The sequence below is a fragment of the Salvelinus fontinalis genome, chromosome 31 (assembly GCF_029448725.1).
Source record: "Salvelinus fontinalis isolate EN_2023a chromosome 31, ASM2944872v1, whole genome shotgun sequence".
Lineage (NCBI taxonomy): Eukaryota > Metazoa > Chordata > Actinopteri > Salmoniformes > Salmonidae > Salvelinus > Salvelinus fontinalis.
In genome coordinates, this window is record NC_074695.1 from 35,896,075 (window position 1) to 35,920,809 (window position 24,735).

Below are 24,735 nucleotides of genomic sequence, written 5' to 3' on the forward strand. Positions count from 1 at the left end.
CCGGACAATTTACATTTAACCCCTTTATTATTTATTTATTTATCTTAAACTGTTTTGCAGTGACTCCCTTGCAAACTCACTAGACTCTACCAACACACACTACACTGACACTCTCCCCTCCCACACACACTGTTTGAATTCCTGATTGCATTAGTATGGAAAATGTTAAACTGACCCAGCATCAGTGTCTAGGGGTAACTTCACCCTATTCCTATTACTTACGTCATCCTCTGCAAAGACCGACAGGCTGAAGAAGGCTCCCAGGAAGGAGAGTCTCTGGACCTCTCGGCCAGTCCCCGGGCTCAGAGACTTAGGACACCACAGGGGCAGAGACGTCATCTGGACACACAAACACTTTAGTTTAGACAGGCACATACATAAGGTGAGCATTAAATTACTAAGCCATACTTGCTTAAAGAAGTCACCAGTACCACTGGGACCTAGTGAAAAGTAGTGCACTTTAAAGGGTATAGTGTCCAATTGGGACGCATCCTTGTTGTCTTCCCATTCCTCGAAAATGTGAGCTAGACAAACCTGTCATAAATAAAATAACCAAGCCAAATTCTTCCCTGCTTCTGTAAAGTGGGCCGGCTGAGTCGAGCAGAACGCTTCACATAAGACAGTGGATGCGACCCACATGGCACCATGTTCAGTGCACTACTTTTAACTGAAGCAGTATGGGAACTAGTCAAAAATGGTACACTATATTGGGAATAGGGTGCCTTTTGAGACTTATCCAGTGCTAGAAAAATAACTACTTCTTTCTATGGTGCCAATGGAAAACAATGTTTTTCATCTACTGTCTGTAGTTGGTCTAATCGGGGGAAAGGCTTGTGAAAGTGTTTTGATGTATTTATTATGGGTCCCCATTAGCTGCTGCCAAGGCAACAGCTACTCTTCCTGGGGTCCAGCAAAATTAAGGCAGTTATAAGTGTTTGAACATTACAATACATTCACAACAGATTTCACAACATTAAGTGTGCTCGAGTTTACAGTGGTATCAGTTTAGGAGAAGAACGAATCAACACCATGGACTACAAGGTGCACTGGAGGAGATTGTTCGCAACCTCAGTAATAGAGCAAGAAAGACACAGGAAAGATGGCTCCATCTCTTCCAGCACACTCACCAAATTGCACATGGGGTGAGTCTTCCCAAACTTGATTTCACATAGCTCAGCTAATGCCTGTAGAAAACAAAACACGCCGTAAGTGAACGTTAAATGAACAGCCATCAGAATTAGCCTAATAACATTGACCATTGACTGTGAAATGACCATAGGCTTCAGTCCCCTGGTGTAAAAACAAACAAACACCCAAAGTCATCTTATGACAGGCATGACAACACGAGTTAAAAATGTCCAATCATGTTAGCCAGCCTTCAGTTGGAGTAGTTGTAGCCATAGAAAAATAGAATTCCTAGAACAGGTAAAGCCCCTCAGAGCACTGCAATTTGTCTGGAACACACGAGTACCCTCAATATGGCCACTGGTCCACCAAACCACAGAAACATTGATTTTAAATGGGAAATACCCATTCTAGTAAATCTATATCTATGGTTGGAGCCTAAAGGTTAGCTGAAGGTTGATAGGCTCATCACGCTAGCAGAGATTCAGCCTCAAGTCAATCCATTTTACATCTCGAACTGCCCCCCTATAAGTTAGACAGGCTCAGTCACCGGCTGCGAGCCAGCATCTAAAAGACCACATTAAGACAACGTCCCGAATGGCTCCCTACTCCCTAGACATTGCCCTAGGGACCCTGGTCAAAAGTAGTGCACTACATAGGGAATTAGGAGCCATTTGGGACACACACTAAGCCTGCACCACAAGCACACATTACTTCTCCGTTGCCACCTTACCATCAGGGGGAATTTGAAGTTGTCACTGTCAAAGGAACATTCTTTCACAGCCAGACCCAGCCCTTGAAGGATCGGAACAAAGATCTGAAATACAGACAACAGGTGAGCAATTTTGAGGATGGCGTTAGTCGATACAGCTGAAAATTTACATGGTGAAATGTACAGGACAACTTACTACAATAACTTTTATTCCCATTTCACATGGATGTTAATTTTAACTGAGCAAATTTTCAAATGTTTTAGAATTTACCATTTCATTGTCAGACTAATAAAACCATTGGTGTATTTCTATTTCTGTTTGTGAGTCAGTCTGCCTGTCTGGGTCTACCCCACCTGTCTGAAGACCTCCTCCTCCTGGTAGGTAATGCGGGCCAGCTCCTGGATAAAGCCATACGGCAGGTTACGGCACAGCATGTAGGGTACCAGCAGGGACTGCTGCAGAGGACTCCTGAGTGGAGGAGCGGGGAGGAGGATGGCTTTTACTCACAACACAGACAATATATCTGGACTGTCACCTGGCTATTCTATTTTGAAAGCAAACAGTGTACTGAAGGAACACACTTGTATTTTGACAATATTATTGCATTCTGCAGTGGCAGAGGATGCATACTAACAGATACAGAGAACGGTGAGAGGAAACGTCAAGAGTGCATACAGGAGTGCATTCGGAAAGTATTCAGGCCCCTCAACTTTTTCCATGACAGCTTTATTCTAAAATTGATTAAATTGTAGTTCCCCCCTCTCAATTTACACACAATACCACATAATGACAAAGCAAAAACAGTTTTTTTTCTAACAGAAATATCACATTTACATCCAAACCCTTCACTGAGTCCTTTGTTAAACCACCTTTGGCAGCGATTAGAGCCTCCAGTCGTCTTGGGTATAAGGCCACAGGTTTGGCACACATGTATATGTGGTGTTTCTCAACTTCTTCTCTGCAGATCCTCTCAAGCTCTGGCAGGTTGGTTCGTGAGCGTCGCTGCACAGCTATTTTCAGGTCTCTCCAGAGATGAATGATGGGGTTCAAGTCCGGGCTCTGGCTGGGCCACGGATATTGAGACTTGTCCCGAAGCCACTCCTGCATTGACTTGGCTGTGTGCTTTGGGTCATTGTCCTGTTGGAAGGTGAACTGTCACCCCAGTATGAGGTCCTGAGTGCTATGGAGCAGGTTTTCATCAAGGATCTCTGTACTTTGCTCAGTTCATCTTTTCCTCGATCCTGACTAGTCTCCCATTCCCTACCGCTGAAAAACAACCCCACAACATGATGCTGCCACCACCATGCTTCACCGTAGGGATGGTGCCAGGTTTCCTCCAAATGTGACGCTTTGCATTCAGGCCAAAGAGTTCCAACTTTAATCTTGTTTCTCATGGTCAGTCCTTTTGATGCCTTTTAGCAAACTCCAAGTGGGCTGTCATGTGCCTTTTACTGAGGAATGGCTTCCGTCTGGAAACTCTACCATAAAGGCCTGATTGATGGAGTGCTGCCGATATGTTTGCCCTTCTGCATGGTTTTCCCATCCACACAGAGGAACTCTGGAGCTCTGTCAGAGTGACCATCGAGTTTGGCCGGAAGGCCACCTCTAGGATGTGTCTTGGTGATTCCAAACTTATTCCATTTAAGAATGATGAGGGCCACTGTGTTCTTGGGGACCTTCAAATGCTGCAGAAATGTTTTGGTACCCTTCCCCAGAGCTGTGCCTCGACACAATCCTGTCTCAGAGCTCTACGGACAACTACGTTATTTTTGCAAATTCATACAAAAATAAATAATGTCTTAAAACCTGTTTTCATTACGTCATTATAAGGTCTTGTTTGTAGATTGATAAAAATAAGATATATTTAATAAATTTTAGAATAAGGCTGTAACATAACAAAATGTGGAAAAAGGCAAGGGTTCTGAATACTTTCCGAACACATTGTAATGGTGTACCAGATGCTAGAGTGTGGGTAGCAAAGGTGTGAATGATATGGCAAAATAATGTGGACATGAACTTCAGGAGAAATAGATGAGTCGCTATGGTGATAGGGTTGCTATGGTGATAGATTAGTAGCTCCTGCTAGGGGTACCGAGAATGCAGAAAAAAAGAACGAAAACACGTACACCAGTCTTTTCCCTAGTTTAAAGCAAGGTGAAAGCAAGGTGAAAGCAACATCCAGGCTTTCTGGCATCACAATTGTCAATTGACATGTTCATTACTGCTTTCTTTCATGTGTCCATGGGTGAATATTTGGCCTTAATTTTTTTTTTTTACTAATTGCATTTAATTGTTATGAATTTAAATAATAAATATGTAGGCAAGGGGCAACAGCGCTAAACATCTAGACCAGGGGAATTAAACTCTTACCCTACAAGGTCTGGTGCCTGCTGGTTCTGTTCTACCTGAATTAATTGCACACACCTGGTGTCCCAGGTCTAAAATCAGTCCCCGATTAGATGGGAACAATGAAAAAAAAAGTAGTGGAACTGGCTTCAAGGTCTAGAGTTGAGTTTAAGTGATCTAGACACTCCTATCCTACAGTAGGGGAAACACTGATGTACACAGAATAATACTGTATTAGGACCACAGTATTGTGAGAGGTGACAGGAAGGTGTCAGGCAGACCTGGGCTGCGTGAGGGCACCCTGAAGGACAAGAACGGCGTGGGAAATACACTGCGAGCGTATGTTGCTGAGGAGCTGGCTGACACTGGGGTGGCTGCAAATCTGAGAAGACAGAGAGAGAAGAACAAGTTAAGCGTGGTGACTAGGGCTGCAAAGGGAGGGTATATTACTGGAAACATTCAAAGTTTAACAGTAAACTACCAGAATTTTGGTATTGTTAAAGGATTTTTTGTAATCTATGAAGACATCTAGTGTCCCTTTTGGGACCTTCTGATTATCATTGGTGTCTAATTATCTCAGGCCCTCTGTGGCCTTATCACATATGAAATAATTAAATAAGACAATTTTAAAACAGAATAAAATGACAAACTTGTAAACCATGATCATAAATGTAAACCATCAACTTAGTGAATAACATTGGTGTTTAATATGAGAGTTTCAGCATTAAATATCTTATTTTTTTTTTTACACATTTATGTCAATATATATTTGTTGACAATGTTTTGGCATCAAGCTGTTTGGGCATACGTACTCATTCAAGGGTGTTTCTTTTTACTATTTTCTACATTGTAGAATAATAGTGAAGATATCAAAACTATCAAATAACATATATGGAATCATGTAGTAACCAAAAAAGTGTCAAAATATATATATATTTTTTGATTCTTCAAAGTAAACACCCTTTGCATTGATGACAGTTTTGCACACGCTTGGCATTCTCTCAACCAGCTTCATGAGGTAGTCACCTGGAATGCATTTCAATTAACAGGTGTGCCTTGTTTAAAGTTAAATGAATGTAAAGATATGCCACAAATTAACAGCCATGAAAAGATCCTGAAAGTGAGAAATATCGGTGGAAACACCTTTAAGCACAAATGGTGATATAATAACCATCATATTGAAATAAACTTGGAGTCACATAATGATATGGTGTGTGTAGTACTCCCACTATGACTCAGTAAAATATGCAGTTTATTAGGCTACAGATGAAATTATTAACTTCACAGTGTAATGAAAGTGCACTGTGATGAGCTTGATGCACCTTTTCAATAAATATTGAGTCTTATTCTGGTGACATGATGAACAATGCTTGACAGCCGTTTGACAAGTAAACTAGTTTTGCTCTTAACCATAATAATCTCATCAAGTAAACTAGCCTACCCGCACTGTATCTGTGAGCTGTTAGCTAGAGCACACGTGCCAAGACCAGAGTAGGCACATTTGGTATTTAAGGCAAATGTTTGTTACAAAACTATCGGAGTTGAAAATGTGATAGAACACATGGAACTACAGATTTGTATTTGGTATGTGAAAACTTAAGCGAAAATGTACATTTTGTGTGCACTGCGTCATCACAGATATTTATCCACAACAAATCAGTTTGTCGAAAAAAAACATCTTTACCCAGATTTTTGAATATTATAATGAAAATCTGTCGCCAATTGGATGAAAACGTAGCTATTGTGAGCGTTATTGTGGTCGGGCTTTTTGAATTCAATAAGGTGTTTTGTTCAAGTTTATGTCCATGTCTACTATAAATAACAAAAATGTGATCACAAAAAATAAAGTATTGCGAATGGCACATTTTACTTTGCCTCCTCCCAGGGCATTTGTTACAACCAGAGGCCACACTAAGCATAGCTGGAAGGTAAGTATTGTTTGGGGACACTGTTACAATGGTGTTTCTGAATTAGGTTTTTAGCTGCCATTTTAAAAAGGACAAAGATTCCAAATGAGTAGATACGGGTCAAACCTCTGGTGGGCAGCCATGTTTCGTAACAGCGTTTCCAGTTTACCTTGGGCGCCTTCCTTTCCTCCATGCCCACACTGTCAAAGCGCTCGATGAGGTAGTTGAGCATCTCTGTCTCCTTGCACGCTTCGATGGTGAACCGGTCACCGCAGGATTCCCAGGCCATTCCCCCTCCGGACACACCCAGACTACACAGAGAGATGGAGTGGAAAACAAATGGGAAAGAAAGTCAAAATGTAACAGGAGGACAGGAGAGCAGAACCAGGGCACCTTTAGAAAGAAGCCCTGTGGACAAATGCTGTAAATAAGCGACTCTTTCAGTTCCCCTGAAATAAAATGTAAAACGTTAGCGAGAGTATAGCAAGGCAGCGTTTCGGCATTGACAAAACATTTCTTGAGTCTGAAATATAACTAAACACCCTCAGATTTTACAAAACTCTTCCAATAATCTCACTCAATAGCAGTTTGAAGCGGGGTCGTGTTCATTAGGGCAGGCAAAACTTTGCCACATTTTGCCAAGGAAAACAAAATAGTTTGTTTCTTATTGGACAACTCCAGCTAGTGTCTCGCTCCCGCTCTCTTAGTTTGTCACATTTTTGCAATTGATGCCTGATGAACACAACCCAGGTAACGGATTCTCCAGAGATCACACCCAAGGGTTCACTGGAGTCTAAGTTAATGCATTGTTAGTGCTGTTTTCGAAGACAGACCAGTGGGTAACCTGTGAGCAGATTAACAGCATCTGTCCGCAGGAATATTGTGGAGAAGTCTTCTGCCCAAAGCTACTCAACAAAGATTTTTAGTGGAGACTGAAAATGCAAGTTTTCAACCAAATTGTTTATCCGGGCTGCAGCAAGCAGCATTTGTAGCAACAGAAACCATCGGAAGACACAATTAAACCAGTTGTCTTTGGATTTTACCTTAAGATTGTTTTCAGAAAAGTGAAACAGTGGCTTCAACACACACTTGCAAGGGTTATTTACCTGGTGTTGACAGTCTAAACTCCTTCACTTTGGGTCCTTTCCTCATATTACAAATTTAGTTAGAGAAATTGGACATCTTAGCTACAGTACATGACAGGCCTAACTCACTGGGAAACTACAATCCTGGCCCAAACTCATGATGCTGATGTAGAAGGATCATAGTGCTTGAGAACCAGATATTCTCCTACTGCAGTGGTAGCCTAGTCATAATGAATTCTCAATATTTTTGCAAGCAAATATTTATTTTCGATTTACAGAACTGCCATTCAGACTCTTCGCAGTACCAAAAGGATAAGCACCCTGCCTCGATCTGTACTGAAATTTACTTCTGCATCAACTACAACAGTTGAGGTAGTAAAGCTGCCAGAGTCTACAGCAGGGCGTCAAACATGCGGGTGGTTTGAGTCAAATTATTATTTGACACCCCTAGTCTACAGGCTCTACGTTTCTCAGCCTGTTCCTGCAGCAGCAGAGACGCAATGGTGAAACACTGTCTGCGTACCAAATGGCACTACATTACGTTTATAGCGCACTACTTTTGATGGCCAAAATTTGAGCACTACGTAAGGAATAGGGGGCAATTGTGAAATGCAGACTCTGCTGTTAGTGGCTAGACTTGACAAACTGCTGAAGCATGCCGGTGAGTCTACTGAACACACGCCGTGCAGCGGTGTATACCTGGACCCAAACTGGACCTGCGTAAAATCTTCCTCCTGCTCATCCTCAGGCTCTTCGTCGCTGTTGTCCTGAGACATATCAGAGAGGGCGAAGAACAGGAGGGATAGGGGGCTGGCGTAGAGAGGGAGGAAAAGAGGAACGAGGGATAAAGGAGGAGGATGGGGAGACAGATGGAAAAATAGAGACGCATGGGTCATAGATAGGAGAGGATGGGATAGGGAAAGAAGATCTAACACTGAGGAAAGGACTAGTTCGCCCTCCCTCTGACATCAGCTGAACCCTGGTTGTGATTCACTGTGGAATAAAACACCAGACTACTCTCCTAGTGCTGACCTTGTCACATGTCCATTAATACATTTTATCTGAAGATACACCGAGGACACACAGGCTCCTACAGACAACATTGTCAGAGTACCACAACTATGAGATTCACAAAAAAACATGCAGGACAAGCAATGCATTGGCAAGCAAAAGGTCTTTCTGAATTTTATATATATATATATATATACACACACTACCAATCAAAAGTTTGGACACCTACTCATTCCAGGGTTTTTCTTTATTTTTACTCTTTTCTACATTGTGGAATAATAGTAAAGACATCAAAACTATGAAAACACACATGGAATCATGTAGAAACCAAAAAAGTGTAAAACAAATCAAAATATATTTTATATGACATTTTTCAAAGTAGCCACCCTTTGCCTTGATGACAGCTTTGCACACGTTAAAAGTTACTCTCAACCAGCTTCAAGAGGAATGCTTTTCCAACAGTCTTCAAGAAGTTTCCATATATGCTGAGCACTTGTTAGCTGATTTTCCTTCACTCTGCAGTCCAACTCATCCCAAACCATCTCAATTGTGTTGAGGTCAGGTGATTGTGGAGGCCAGGTCATCTGATGCAGCACTCCATCACTCTCCTTCTTGGTCAAATACCCCTTACACAGCCTGGAGGTGTGTTGGGTCATTGTCCTGCTGAAAAACAAATTATCGTCCCACTAAGCCCAAACCAGATGGGATGGCGTATCACTGCAGAATGGTGAGGTAGCCATGCTGGTTAAGTGTGCCTTGAATTGTAAATAAATCACAGACAGTGTCACCAGCAAAGCACCCCCACACCTCCATGCTTCATGGTGCGAACCACACATGCAGAGATTATCCGCTCACCTACTCTGCGTCTCACAAAGACACAGCGGTTGGAACCAAAAATCTCAAATTTGGACTTATCAGGACAGGTTTACACCGGTCTAATTTCCATTGTTCGTGTTTCTTGGCTCAACCAAGTCTTTTCTTCTTATTGTTGTCCTTTAGTAGTGGTTTCTTTTCAACAATTCAACCATGAAGGCCTGATTCACGCAGTGTCCTCTGAACAGTGGATTTTGAGATGTGGCTGTTACTTCAACTCTGTGAAGCATTTAATTGAAATGCATTCCAGGTGACTACCTCATGAAGCTGTTTGAGAGAATGCCAAGAGTGTGCAAAGCTGTCATCAAGGCAAAGGGTGGCTCCTTTGAAGAATCTCAAATATATTTAGATTTGTTTAACACTTTTTTGGTTACTTCATGATTCCACATGTGTTATTTCATAGTTTTGACATCTTCTCTATTATTCCACAATATAGAAAATAGTAAAAATAAAGACCCTTGAACGAGTAGGTGTCCAAACCTGTATATTATTATTATTATAATAATACATTTATATATTTTAAAAAGAGGATGACTGTAAATTGTGAAAATCATCAGGGCATTGGAGTTGGTTTGTGGTTGGGAATTATGTGCAAAACACCACCCATATACAGCATGTCCATAATAAGTCAAGCAATAGGCCTACACAACTAGCCCATTATCATGTAGGCCAAATGTGCAGGGGTTTTTCTGGATCAAAAGGGGTTTAGATGGTGGGCGTGACACAGGGCATGTCAATGAGCGCGGTCAGCTCATCAGCACTGCAAAAAAAATTGGGACACCAACTTGGCAGTATAGGGATTTTTTTTTAATGCGAATTTCTTGCAATTTTACAAATTTCTCAATGGAGCGGAGCAAATATTTTTGTTTAAAAGCTAATTTCCTGCAATTATATAACTTTTGCCAAGCAATGGAGAGAAAATGTTGCAGTTTTAAAGCAAATTTCCTGTGATTCTACACATTTTGCCATGGAGCTGAGGCTGGAGGTAGGGTTAATGTTTTAGTAAGTAGCTTGTTGCACGTCACTCTGTTACACGTGGTTGAGGAGGTACCTAGACGGGATCCGGGTGGCGAGGGCAGCTCCTCGGGCGGCTGATCTGGGTGAGGGGGGTACCAGAGGGAGGGGCATGGAGGTGGGCCGATGAGGACTAGTGGAGGGGAGGGGAACCGACTGGGGGCTAGTTGGTAGTGGTGGGGCCGGGGCCAGAATGATGGGCGGTACCGGGGGACCTTCAGTGATAGGGCCAGGGAGGCTAGCCAGTCTGGGGCTAGGGGGGGTGGAGATCCCCAAGGGAGAGGTGACAGAGTAGGGCCGGTAGCGCTGGGAGATGGGCAGAGGGGCGGAAGGGAGGTTGAGAGAGAGCCTAGGGGGGTTGGCCATGGAAGGGGGACTTGGGGCTACCATTGGATGCAGGGATGGGCTGGTGGGGGTGGTGAGAGGTGGGGAGATCATCCTGGCTGCATTCAAAGCCAGCGAGTGCGGACTACACCCGTACAGGCTGTGAACATCGCAAAACAAATGGGTTGACAAATGGGCTACATCTTCCTTTTTTACAATCTTATCAACAGTCAAATAACTAGGTATATAAAACGGAATAAAAAAAGACAATGATACCATGAGTGCCAGTTAGAAATAGACAACATTGGCTAGGCCTAAATCACACAAAAAAGGGAACAATTCCATCTGTCAATTTCAATGTAGGAATTCCATTGGACGCTAGCTGTGATGGATGCCATTTTGGACACAACCCTACCGAACTCAGCAAATAAAGAAACGTCGTTTTTCAGGGCCCTGTCTTTCAAATATAATTAGTAAAAATCAAAATTAAAATGAAGATCTGTGAAGTTATGGGTTTAAACACTGTTTCCCATGCTTGTTCAATGAACCATAGAAAAATGTATAAACATGCACCCGTGGAACAGTTGTTAAGACACTAACAACTACAGACAGTAGGCAATTTAGGTCACAGTTATGAAAACTTAGGACACTAAAGAGGCCTTTCTACTGACGCTGAAAATCACCAAAAGAAAGATGCCCAGGGTCCCTGCTCATCTGCGTGAACTTGCCTTAGGCATGCTGCAAGGAGGCCTGAGGACTGCAGATGTGGCCAGGGCAATAAATTGCAATGTCCGTACTGTGAGACGCCTAAGACAGCGCTACATGGAGACAGGACGGACAGCAGATCGTCCTCGCAGTGGCAGACCACGTGTAACAACACCTGCACAGGATCAGTACATCCGAACAGGTACAGGATGGCAACAACGGCCCGAGTTACACCAGGAACGCACAATCACTCCATCAGTGCTCAGACTGTCCGCAATAGGCTGAGAGAGGCTGGACTGAGGGCTTGTAGGCCTGTTGACGAGTCGCGATTTTGTCTCACTAGGGGTGATGGTCGGATTCGCGTTTATCGTCGAAGGAATGAGCGTTACACCGAGGCCTATACTCCAGAGCGAGATCGATTTGAAGGTGGAGGGTCCATCATGGTCTGGGGCGGTGAGTCACAGCATCATCGGACTGAGCTTGCTTTCATTGCAGGCAATCTCAACGCTGTGCATTACAGGGAAGACATCCTCCTCCCTCATGCAGGCTCATCCTGACATGACCCTCAGCATGACAATGCCACCAGCCATACTGCTTGTTCTGTGCGTGATTTCCTTCAAGACAGTAATGTCAGTGTTCTGCCATGGCCAGCGAAGAGCCCGGATCTCAATCCCATTGAGCACGTCTGGGACCTGTTGGATCGGAGGGTGAGGGCTAGGGCCATTCCCCCCAGAAATGTCCAGAAACCTGCAGGTGCCTTGGTGGAAGAGTGGGGTAACATCTCACAACAAGAACTGGCAAATCTGGTGCAGTCCATGAGGAGATGCACTGCAGTACTTAATGCAGCTGGTGGCCACACCAGATGCTGACAGTTACTTTTGATTTTGACCCCCCCCTTTGTTCAGGGACACATTATTCAATTTCTGTTAGTCGCATGTCTGTGGAACTTGTTCAGTTTATGTCGCAGTTGTTGAATCTTGTTATGTTCATACAAATATTTACACGTTAAGTTTGCTGAAAATAAACGCAGTTGACAGTGAGAGGACGTTTCTTTTTTTGCTGAGTTTATGTGTACCCAGGACTGGGGGCTAGTCGTGGGGTCACAGGGGTACTTGCCTAGACAACGAGCTGGCCCCAAACGAGCCTGCACAGGGGGCCATGGGACTGCTGCCCTGGCTGGAGGGCTGGATCAGCGTCAGGTGGTGGTCAAGAGATTTGGCAGCAGCAATTGGCTCGGACGTGGCAGTCAGGCTGGCAAAGGGGTTGTGGACGTGCAACTGGGTGGACATCAGGAGCACCTCCATCAGGATCTGGCCAATCAGGTCTTTGAAGTCAGAGAAGACTGGGAGGAGAAAGAGAAATCCTATAAAACATACACTTCATTTGTGTGTATGTTTCGTAAACAAATTCTCAAATGGTATAAAAAAACTGACTACACAAACTGATTTGTATTTAATAAAAATATTTTGTTCAAATTTCAATAGAAACATTGGGTTAGAAGATTTAAAAAACAATTACAGGGCCTCCCGGGTGGCGCAGTGGTCTAGGGCACTGCATCGCAGTACTAGCTGCGCCACCAGAGTCTCTGGGTTCGCGCCCAGGCTCTGTCGCAGCCGGCCGCGACCGGGAGGTCCGTGGGGCGACGCACAATTGCCATAGCGTCGTCCGGGTTAGGGAGGGTTTGGCCGGTAGGGATATCCTTGTCTCATCGCGCTCCAGCGACTCCTGTGGCGGGCCGGGCGCAGTGCGCACTAACCAAGGGGGCCAGGTACACGGTGTTTCCTCCGACACATTGGTGCGGCTGGCTTCCGGGTTGGAGGCGCGCTGTGTTAAGAAGCAGTGCGGCTTGGTTGGGTTGTGGTTCGGAGGACGCATGGCTTTCGACCTTCGTCTCTCCCGAGCCCGTACGGGAGTTGTAGCGATGAGACAAGATAGTAATTACTAGCGATTGGATACCACGAAAATTGGGGAGAAAATAGGACAATTTTTTTTAAATAAAAAATAAAAAAACAATTACAACTATTGCATTCAGATGAGGAAATCCTAAACCATAATCTAGGACTCTTTTGCAAAAAGCTATACAATTCAATAAGAACATAGCTTCATATGACATATCATGCATCTTTGCCATACCGTCTTTGAGACTGCTCTGGTGGAACTCGGCGGCGAGCAAGGGGAGAAAGATGACGTCTCTGTCCTGTTCCTTCCAGGAAACGCGCAGGATCTTACAGATGAGCTGCAAAGCCTGCTCTTCAGAGACATCTGAGGTTTCAGTGGATTCCTGGGACAGATACACCAATAGTTAGAATTACAAACTAGAGCGGTCATTGCCGTTCAAGAGATTGGTTACCAGGTGGCCATGTTGTGTACCGATCGGTGGCAAAACATTTAAATAAAAATGTCTTAGGGTAAAAGCAGGGTGTTCAGGACTTAATGTCTGCTTTTATTGGTGGAGGGTCCACTCCCAAAAAGTAGCCTTTTGACTCAAATTTTGAGAGAAAATGAACACTAGAATTGCTGCTTTTATTATTATTTTTTGCCATCCAACATTTTTCGGAGGACATATATATATATATATATATATATTTTTTTTTTACAGCTTTTCTGCTACATAGACCACCCTCGTTTGGTTTCCACGTGCCATATATTTTTCAATTGTGCTATGATGTTTTACATACTTTAAAACTTTCTAATCAAATTATATCAACAGATTGTGAGCTAAAAATTCAAAACTTTCCTACGAGTATTATTATATTAATTATTGACTGACTACGGCTTTCCAAAATCACCCAACACTGCTATTTGTAAGGTTCATTTTAAGCCCGTGTTGTGATTTTTTTAACCATTCCTGAACCTGTGACCAAAAACAAGCTACATAGGGGCAATACCAGAATAAATGATCTATTGATTCTGTCTCTTCGTAGCAAAACCTACAGAGCTGAGATTGTCTTATGCCCCATATACAGTTGAAGTCAGAAATGTACATACTCTTAGGTTGGAGTCATTAAAACTCTGTGAATTATAAGTTAATTGATGTGTCTAAACAATTGTTGGACAAATTACTTAGGACAGCTACTTTGTGCATGGCACAACAGACTTTCCAAAACTATAGTTTGTTAACAAGAAATGTGTGGAGTGGTTTAAAAGTTTTAAACTAGAGTTTTAATGACTCCAACCTAAGTGTATGTAAACTTCCGACTTCAACTGATATATAATTCTGTTGGTGGAAAGAATTGTGTATAATAATTTAAATTGAAAAATCAAATGTTGAATCAAGTGTTTTTTTGTACCAGTTCATAAACCATGTGCCATGGAATCGATACATTGAAAATCTGTTCCCATTTATTTTGCACCCTGTATGGCACAGCTGTCAACATTTTTGTCCTCAAATGAAACTGGTATATTTTTCTATTTATGCCAATTCCTTTTAGCCAATTTGTATCTTTAATATATGGCAGGTAAACAAGTTCCCTACCTTCTCCACTTGCCTCCTCCATTTTTGTGGTAATGCTGCAATCAGTTATTGCAAATTTGGATTGAGCAGATATTCCCCATATATTTGATAGCTACATGTGACCTAACTCCGTTTCTATTCATAATATCATTAATAAATAACTTTTTTTCCATATTATTTTTTTTTAATTATTAAATCAGTACATTTGAGTAACCATAACATTTGTTATATTTGTTCAATCTTTTCTGGAGGATAAAACTGAAATTGTAACCAGCTTTTATGGCTTGTTTAATAAAGGGCAAAACTTTAAACAAATTTTCATTTTCAATTAGTCAGAAATTAGAAGTCGTAATCTGTATGAAGGCAAAAAAAGGCAATTTTTCAACAAAGGATGAGCATTTCGTAATAATCTACTGGAAAAACCCAAAATGGTTAAGAATAACTTATGTATGAGTGAAGCTTTTAGTAAGAGGTTTAAATCTTTAAAGATTAATAATTTTAGCCCCCCAAACTCATATTCATTATATAAATTGACACGTTTAATTTGGTCTGGCTTAGCATTCCAAATTAAAATGAAATATTTTTTGCAGTAGGCAGTGCCATTGTAAGTAAGTAAACTGTGATAGCACCATAGTTAATCAATGTTATTTTCCCATAAATAGACTAGTATTTACCTCCATGGTTGCAGAATCGTATCCATTTTTGTTAACTTCCTATTGAAATTGATTGTGGTAAGTTAATTTATATTTTTTGAGATGTGAATACCAAGTATGTCTACTTGTCACCATCTGATGTCACCATCCGCCCATTTTATTGGTAAACTACAAGGTACAATAAACACTTTTTTAATGATCAAATACTTAATATGGTACACTTGTCATAATTAGGTTTTAGTCCAGAGAGCCTAGAACAGTTATCAAGATTATCAATGAGACTGTGCAGGGATCCAGATTGTGGACTTAAAAAATTAAAATAAATAAAGTCATCAGCATACATTTAACAATTTTGTTTTTATCCCCTGGATTTCTAACACCTTGATGTTCTTGTTGAATCTAATTTTAATACCTAGCACTTCAAATGGCCTTAATAAATATGGGTACAATGGACAGCCTTGTTTAACTCCTCTTAAAAGCTCAATACTTTGACAAGTAACCATGGATTTGCCTCCTTACCATTGTCTGCAAATTACACCGCTGATTTTAGATCTGAATTAGTGAAAACAGCAGGATACCCATATTAGCGACTTTATTTTACTATTGGAAATGGATTGATTCTGTTGCAATGGCTATACAATAACTAAGAGCTAATAACTGCTGCTGCCAGCTGCTCTTTATTGGTGACAATTAGCCAAGCCACAACACCTCTTTCAAAGACACCTTTAGCTAGATGGTAGAATCCATAATACAAAAGTATTCAGGTGAGGGTTAGAGAGAAAACAGACTGTACCATGTAAGCAGACAGGGGTGTTTTCAGAGAGCTTTCAAAGACCATTGGCATAGACAAATGTATTGGTTCAGAGTATTTCAGTTCTACAGCCATGTGGATATGGGTGGTGAAGGATTCTATAATGCAATCACTGAGGCAAACAGATAAAGAATCTTCAATGCCAGAGTCATCATTTAGGTTATTTTGTTCAAAAAAACTGCAGACATTTTACTCGTTGCTATTGTGCAATAGTAAAGAGGTCTATTCTACATCATCTATGAAAGACCTTCCACTCATTACTAATTGCAAGGCAACATCTGAATTAGCATGCCCTTACTTATTTTGAATTTAGGGATCATTGGGAGACTTTAATAGAACTAAAAGTAATTAACTCAAAACCAAAGTTGTTTTATCAGCCAGGAGCAAGGTCTTTATATTAACGTCAAAAATGGCTCTCTGACCATCCAAAATGACCTACTTATGACCAAAATGAAGATGTATTTTTCTTTGAGAGTTAGCAATTTATTTCCTTTTCTACATTGACAGGAGTATCAAAGGGACATTTATTTTCACGTACACAATGAAACCGCTAAAGTGTATGAATCCACTGCTCATTTGGTGAAAAGTATTGTGGTACAAAGTCTCCAACAGAAAAAGTGTTCCATTGACTTCCATTCATTTGGCAGATCTTTTTCTTGACAGAGGTCGTGTCTGAAATAGCACCCCATTCCCTATGCTATATCGAGCACTAGTTTGAAGTTCTGGTCAAAAGTAGTGCACTACATAGGGAATAGATTGCCTGGCTACCCAGACTCTTTGTTCCGGCCAAATGCCACTCCAGGCCCACAAACGTTTCTTCTCTGCAATGAGTGTGGATTTGACTCCATCCCCGACCCCTCTAGAATGTGAACACATTAAGACCGTCTGATTTGTCCCAGAAACCAATGGGTTGGGCCAGAGCCATAAAACACGTGAATGAAGTGCCGTATTCAAAAGTACCTAATTGGCTTTGATACGGATTGGTTAGACACGATCCAATCATTACTTTTCCCCCCACCACAAATTACTTTCAATGATGGCAGATTATTCAGACTGAAGTATGTAGAGAATGATAAGAGGAGTGGAATAATTCAGTTTGAGCCTTCAGGCATGGGAATAGATGGTGCCTTTTTAGACACAGCCAAAGTGACTGATTAAAGTACAGCAAGTACAGTAAGGGGGTGAAATGGGAGCTCTGCCTACCTTTTCAGCCAGGTCCCTCTTCTCCCTGCGATCACTGTCCTCCACCTCCATGTTCTCTATCCCTGAGTCCACATCCACCTGGGACATGCTGCCGGGCCACACGCACAGAGAGAGAGAGAGGAGCAACATAGATAGGGACAACCAATTTATCCCTCCACCAAATCACACAAACAGGCCATCAACTGTACTACAACTCAAAAATGACAAAACACATCGTGGCGATGAACAGTTAAAATCAGCTTGTGGCGGTCCTATCGCCTATGACGAGCGCACCGTCTGTTATTTTCTGTTCATTTCCGGACGATTCTACATGTTGAATCGCCACCATTCGTTGACACCCAGCAGTCGATCTCTTACACTTACGTTGCTTATGTGGCCATCCACCGCTTTTAACCGTTTGTCGGCACAGTTTTGTTCTTAAGATGTGCAATTAGCATTCATGGTAAATTCAAAACAGCTAAAATCCTTAAGCCTCTGTTGTGCATTTAAGTGCTTTCATGTTTTGTGCTATTCCCCTTACCTTAAAGCTGCAATCTTTATCGGTGAACCTGACACGTTTATTTGTGATATTACAACGGCTCGCACGCCATTGCACATGCGATAGAACAGCGGAGTATTTTTTTATACAATGCTGGATGCTAATTTCCTCAAGACAAAAACAAAATGTGCCTGGGGTGGCCAGTGGCACTGTTTCACCTATCGCGGAGCTCTGCATTAACACATATCTTTGTATAACCCAGTGCACACATTGTATCAAGCTTTAAACTTTCTAACTTGAGTAGGAATGAAGGGATGCATGTGACATCTATTAAAGCTTTGGGTAAGGAGTTCATAAGGGGTGAATGGATACAGTAAGCATGAGATCAGACTGACCCCGGGCCATAACAATTGAACAGAGCTGAAATGTGACGACTGTCATCCTAGCCTCTTCTCTTATGTTGAATTACACTTTGTTTAGTTTATTTGACCATTTTAAACGCACTTCAAAAGACAACATAAATAAAATCATTGACGAACACACAAAAAAGTCAAGACTTAGTGGTGTGAGAGTTTGAACCCTTTAGGATTTTCTGCATTTCTACATAAGTTTGAGCTAAATTGTGATCAGATCATCATCTAGATCCTAATAATAGAAAGTGAACCTGCTTAAAATAACAAAAACAATTGTACTTATGAAATTCTTTATTGAGCAAATTGATTTTAAATTCAATTAATTCAATTCAATTAAATGGTATTGGTTGGAAAAAGTATGTGAACCGCTTGATTAATGAGCTCAATTAAATGTATTAAAACTAGTCAAACTTGTAGTATTTGGTCCCATATTCCTAGCACAAAATCAATTTGAATCAATTTGCCCAACAAAAGAAATGAAAAGGTTGTGCCATTTGTTTAATCAAGTTCACTTTATTATTAGGACTTTGATCACATTTTAGGTCAAATGTATGCAGAAATACAGCAAATCCTAAAGGGTTCACAAACTCACCACTATTTCCAGTGTGGTCTTCTAAATTGACCTCTTACCCCTAAACACTCCTGGCCTGTAGATCTGAGAGGATTGGGGTAGATAAACATCATGGCAATAGCTTCATCTTGCCTTCGAATCTCCATATTGCTTACACCTCCTAGCCAAACCTCTCAAAACTGGGCTAAGGGTCGGTTTTGAATCGACCAGTCCGAGTTGCTCACCTCTTTTCACAGGAGGCTGTGTCAATGTCCATGCTCTGGGATCGGGAAAGACTCTGGGACTGGGTCTCCAGGCTGTTGGAGGGAGAGCTGGAGAGGGAGCTCACTCCTTCGCTGCTCTGACTGCAGTATGCCACCCCTGGGACAGGTACGAAAGTAGTACACCTGGTCAAAAGTAGTACACTACATAGGGAGCCATTTGGGACACAACCAAAGAGCTCAGTGTGTGAGGAATACAGTATATTTGACTAGACCCCCATGGCTTTCTCTGCATATGTACAGTATGTCCATTGGCAAAAGCACTTTGTCAGCTAGCCAAGTTAGGCTACCAGAAATGAACTTGAACACACAGCTGTGTGAGTGTGTGAATTGGAAAGCCTGTCTACTCAACAGCTAAGGACAAAGCTGATTAAGGCCCATATCCAATGGCTAAAGAAAGACCAGGAATTACCACCTGACTACAGAACCCTCAACATAATGTGGAAAACATGGGCCTTGTTCAGCAGGGCATCATTTGGATGGATAGAAATACATTGTGTAGAACAGACATGCCCCTGTGACATGTAAAAAAAAGTATGGCAGTTGGACCGCAATGGTGCAGACTGCCTCCATTGAAAATGAATGCCTTCTGCCTGACTGGAAAAGATATCAAAGCAGTTCATGGACACAGGGTGTTATTGTTGAAGCCTGATGCCAGTGCCGTTCGTTGCACCCTCCGGAACACGACCGTGGTTGTGTTCAATTGGGATGAACAGCTGTAAACTAACAGCATTTTCCGCAATGGTAGGCTAAGCCATTTTGCATTTTTATTTGCTAGCTAAGTTCATGTTGAGATAAACAGATTTCCACAAATGCGGTATTCTTTGTAACAATTATTGGAAATTAGTTTATGTTTATTGAAAGCCTATATCAAATTATTTGACATTTTGGCAACTTAAGGATTTGGGTCTATCATGTAAAAGAACAACCAAAAAAAACACTTGAAACTGAGAATAACATCATTACACATTGTGAATCTCATTTTAAAGCAATCAGTCAGTCATTAAGGTAGCTTACTTTGGCAGAGTAGGCTAACCAGTACAAGCAATAGGGGAGAGACTGTATTCATCGATATCTATGACTCAATAGTATAGGTTCTAGAATACTGTATGCGTTTGTGAAAGCAGCATTTCTCACACCGATGCCAAATGAGGACACAGTTTTTATCTCCCATGGACTTCAGAACAGGATCCTAAAATAGGCCATTAACTGCAGAGGCAGTAGGAATGTAATGTTCAAGAATATAGGCTATTCCCAGATTGTGGGCTTAGAATGCCACACTGCTTTCCACTCCGACTTCCGCTGGCTGAGAATGTTAGCACTCATCTGTGCCCTTAGCTGAACTCAGGCCAAGGCTGGTGCACGAACGGCACAGTGACTGTGCACTTTCCTGGTAAAGGGCACGATGGCAGGTTCGGGAGACTTTGTTTTGCTTGAGACCAAGTTTGTTCATGGTGATTCCATAGCTGGTCGCTATTTGTTCGAGGCTACCAGGTTTTCCAAACCACTGAAGATCAACTTAACAAACAAGCCTACTCCAACCGGGCCTATTTTGCATCTGCTTAGAGTCCTGGAACTACTTAAACAAAGACTGCCTACCAAAGATTCTGAACTTTGGTTCTTTTAAGCCCGACTGAGTGGAAAGTACACATTTGTACATAAGCATGTTCACTCAATACAACACGGATAAGGGGCAGAGTATTTCAGCCTATTAATGCTTCTTACGGTTACATTTAAATAAATAAAAACGTATACTAGCCAGTAATGTCTGAACTTGACCTATAGCCTAATTATGGCCACCTGTGTTTTTGTTGTTGTCATTCTCAGCATGCTGAAATGCGTCTTTGCAGGGCAGATAAAGGAATTTTATTGACGTGAGCCTTTTGAGTGCTATTTCATTCACTATGTAGCTAATTATCCTACAGCAATGCCTTTACAGCAAGCAACAGCCTGCAAGCAATCTGACAAAACTTGTTTAGCTCCCAATGTAGGAGATTTTGTGAAAGCTAGCTACAGAACACACTATATAAATGCAAACAAAAGATTGAGGCTTTGCTGAATGTTTTGGTCATCTTTAAACATGCTGTCTAAGATGTGCTCATACCAGATGCGCCAATAGGAGAGGTGGCGGGGGTGACATTCTGGACATTGAGCCCTAGTGAATGTGAGGCGGCTGGAGGTAGGGGCTGGGGTGTGGCCCCTGAGGTCCCAGGAAGGGGCCAGGGGGGGGTCTCTCTCTGTGGGGACGTCAGGGGAGTGCTGAGGGGGGTGCTGGGCTGGGATGTTTGCCCTCCTGCAAGTCTGGCCAGTCTCCTTCTGCGGATCTGTAATGTACAGAAGCAAGTTAGCTAGTTACCCAATGATGATTCAGTCTACTTAACAGTAGAGACACAGACCAACATGAGAGGCACTGATTTGATCATTAATCATGGTCAAAGGGATACATCGGGATTTTGGCATTAAAGCCCTTTATCTACTTCCCCAGAGACAGATGAACTCATGTATACCATATTTATGTCTCTGTATCCAGTATGAAGGAAGTTGGAGGTAGTTTTGTAAGCCAATGTTAACTAGCGTTAGACTTCCAGTCATTGCACTATGGTATCTACTAGCATGCTAGCAGTTACCATATACTTCGTCATTGTGCAAACAGAAACATAAAAAAAAAACACTGATAGACGATAACATTTATTTAGGTGTTGTTTGCCTACATCTTTGGGAATAATAAAATGACAGCTAGAAGCTAGCTAGCTAACGGCATGTTAAACTGACTTGGGCCCGGTTTCTCAATAGCAATGGAACTTAGGTTAATGAATGTTTTAACAATGCATCTTTCTGACAGCTGTCAAAGATGTAACATGCATTTCCAAAAACACCACGCAGAGACAACGGTCGCTAAGTGCGCCATTGGAGCATCAGCTTTCTCTATTCAAATCTTTCGGTGGCATTAGAAATATTGCACAATACTGACAATGGATCAGCTCCTAGACAGACAGATATTACCACCTACGGCTGCAAATATTGAGGCAGCTTACTTTAATGCTCAGCGGTGTTGTGGTGCCTGGAGAAGGAATGGCGCGCTGTGTGAAAAAGTCTATGACAAACAGTAACACTCTGAATGCCCTAAAATTACAAATTCCATATTTCTTTTTCACAGTCAGGCCAATCCAAGCTGTACTGTGCAAGTAGGCTAATAATAGGCCTACTATTGAAATAGATGAGGCTTTGTCAGAAATTCTCAGGTTTCAGATATTTCAAATGTTCTCAGGTTTTCACTCTGTCAGTTTTTAAATAGAAAAACAAACAAATTGGATGTTAAGTCCACAAAGTGATTTTAGCACATCAGGAGACCACTTTTGAGGTTATGGAAAATTCTAAGAAATGTAGATTTTTTTGTGTATTTACCCTTTAATTCAGGCACCTAGCACTGTTTGGTTGTCTTGTTTCTGTAATGCACATGAGCTGGCGTTTACAAAACAAATGGATTGATGCAAATAATCATATTGTTCTGCCAGGTTGACATAGGCTACTTTGTAGCTAGTTAACATCAAATGGAGAAGGTTTTTTGAGAAAGCCTTTCAATCTAACAGAAGGCCCATCTTTTTCCTGTTACTTAATTGTTTGAAACCTGGACGTTTTACTTCATGAGGCACATCTTGCTTCAAATTAGCCTATTGCCAAAATCCTACCATAGAAACGTGGAGGCAAATATTTTATAAAACACTTCGTCATATGCATGGAGGCAATTATTTTATAAAGACTCCCTCTTATGTGCTCTCCTGTTTTATTGGTTTCCAAATCATATTTCTTTCATTGTATAGCAGCCAAAGGCATTATGCTTGTCATATTAGCAACCCATGATAGTTATTGCATCTTCAGATCTCCACTCTTTCTAAATGGATATTTCCATCTCTGTCCATCAGACCGCTTGCATCTGTGGTGCGCAAATAGCATTTTGAAACGTATGTGAGTAGGCCTCCCACCGTGTGCACATTGCTGCACTTAAAGAAATAATTGTTGATCAACATTTTAAGCTAAACATTATGATCTGTTCCATCAGCCTTATTAATTGATAGTGTATACATCCACTACACTACTTTGATACGCATCCTGGTGATTAAGTAGTGAGTATACACAATGCCCACAAGAAAAACTACAACACTGCTAATGCTTACCCAATAACAAAACGCACTAAATTACCTATTTGGTACATAACTGCGCACCTGTTACGCTACACATCATGAAATATATTGAAAAATTACAGACAGTAGCCAACAAGTAGCAAAATAGAACTCTATTGAAAATGTAATGCATATGATTGAAGTTGGCCTGTAGTCTACTAATGATATTTATATGCAGTCATCTCGGTTTTCATTGGAAGCATACCTGTCTGTATACGTCGCTTGTCTGTATCAATTGCAAAAACATTGGCAACTTTGTATTTGTAGTCAAGTTTGTTCTTTAGTTATCGGCGGTCACAGAGAGACGGATAAACCAAGTGATTATATGTTTAGCTGAGTTCTTCTGTGTATAAAGCGACGCGGGAGGGCAAAAAAAGCATTAACGACGCACTTCGCTGTTCTATGAGTGGTGTGAGACAGGTGTTAGATTACGAGGGTTTTAATAACGCTAGTTTTGGAAAACAACAGATTTAACGATGCTCCTACGAAGGTTATAGTGATGAATTTAGCGTTGAGGCTTTTTGGAAAACGGGCCCTGATTGGTTGCACAATGCCATGGTGGCCTGCTGTGTTATGCTGAGTCGCCTAGCTAGCTAGCTAACGTAGCTACCTGCCTTTAGTTAATAGGCTAGCTAGTTACATAGAGTGTGAACTAAATAGCCAGTAACGTTACTAACGTATCAAAACATACCCATTAATGGACGTCAAGGTATCCAAACACTTATTATCGACAAGGCCAGCGTTAAAATGGTGTGTTGGCTAGCTAACGTTACTGTTATATCTCCGGCTTTATGCTTAACGCGTTACTGTAGTGTCACTGACTAGCTAGTTACGTTAGCATTTGAAAGGGTAACGTTAACAACGACGACATGGACTTTTGTCGACACAAATTGAAAAAAACGAATAGTAGTTTTTAGCAACATTACGTTGTTATCTTACCTCGTCGGCACTCAACTCCTCCATCGTTTTCCCTTTATTTTCAGCTAGCTTTACTAATTTTGCCAGCCAGCTAGCTATCTGTTTAATAGAACCAAATGTGCATAGTCTAACTCGTGAAACAAATAGCAATTTGTCTTGATTGCCTCGAAGTTAAAAAAAGAGGATGCGTGCGTTTCCTCAAATGAGTGCTAACTATTCGAATTATACGAAGAATGAAACAAACACAAAAGTATTATTCATCAAAACCACTGAGGTATGATCAAAACACGAAGGTTGCCATTTTGGATCATGTGTCACGTGACTCTGGACTGACACTTTACAAAGGGAGGTCCCAATACCGGGAGGTCTTACACTATATACAAAAGTATGTGGACACCCCTTCAAATGAGTGGATTCGGCTACTTCAGCCACACCCGTTTCTGTCAGGTGTATAAAATCGAGCAAACAGCCATGCAATCTCCATGCCTCAGCCGTGAATTGGTAGGCCATGCAAGCTCACAGAACAGAATCGCTGAGTGCTGAATCATCTGTCCTCGGTTGCAACACTCACTAGCGAGTTCCCATCTGCCTCTGGAAGCAACACCAGCACAAGAACTGTTCATCGGGAGTTTCATGAAATGGGTTTCCATGACCGAGCAGCCACACACAAACCTAAGATCACCATGGGCA

At 41.7% G+C, this 24,735-nt stretch overlaps 1 protein-coding gene across 3 annotated transcripts in view; it reads right to left on the reverse strand.

Annotated features, from left to right (window-relative positions):
• Positions 1-24,369, reverse strand: part of ube4b (ubiquitination factor E4B, UFD2 homolog (S. cerevisiae)) — a 47,154-nt gene extending 22,785 nt beyond the window's left edge. The window contains exons 1-15 of one of the 3 annotated variants that reach the window (XM_055892390.1): positions 24,067-24,369; positions 21,051-21,270; positions 18,911-19,046; positions 17,225-17,312; positions 13,237-13,384; positions 12,220-12,445; positions 10,118-10,558; positions 8,150-8,169; positions 7,876-8,104; positions 6,261-6,402; positions 4,466-4,566; positions 2,192-2,306; positions 1,859-1,942; positions 1,128-1,184; positions 223-339 (exon numbers count right to left, since the gene is read on the reverse strand). In XM_055892390.1, the coding sequence (XP_055748365.1) occupies positions 223-339; positions 1,128-1,184; positions 1,859-1,942; positions 2,192-2,306; positions 4,466-4,566; positions 6,261-6,402; positions 7,876-8,104; positions 8,150-8,169; positions 10,118-10,558; positions 12,220-12,445; positions 13,237-13,384; positions 17,225-17,312; positions 18,911-19,046; positions 21,051-21,270; positions 24,067-24,090 (2,148 nt within the window). In that variant the 5' untranslated portion in view covers positions 24,091-24,369. Of the gene's footprint in view, positions 1-222; positions 340-1,127; positions 1,185-1,858; positions 1,943-2,191; positions 2,307-4,465; positions 4,567-6,260; positions 6,403-7,875; positions 8,105-8,149; positions 8,170-10,111; positions 10,559-12,219; positions 12,446-13,236; positions 13,385-17,224; positions 17,313-18,910; positions 19,047-21,050; positions 21,271-24,066 lie in introns of all 3 variants that reach the window. The other 2 variants (XM_055892391.1, XM_055892388.1) reach the window with 2 other exon arrangements.
• Positions 24,370-24,735: the final 366 nt, after the last annotated feature.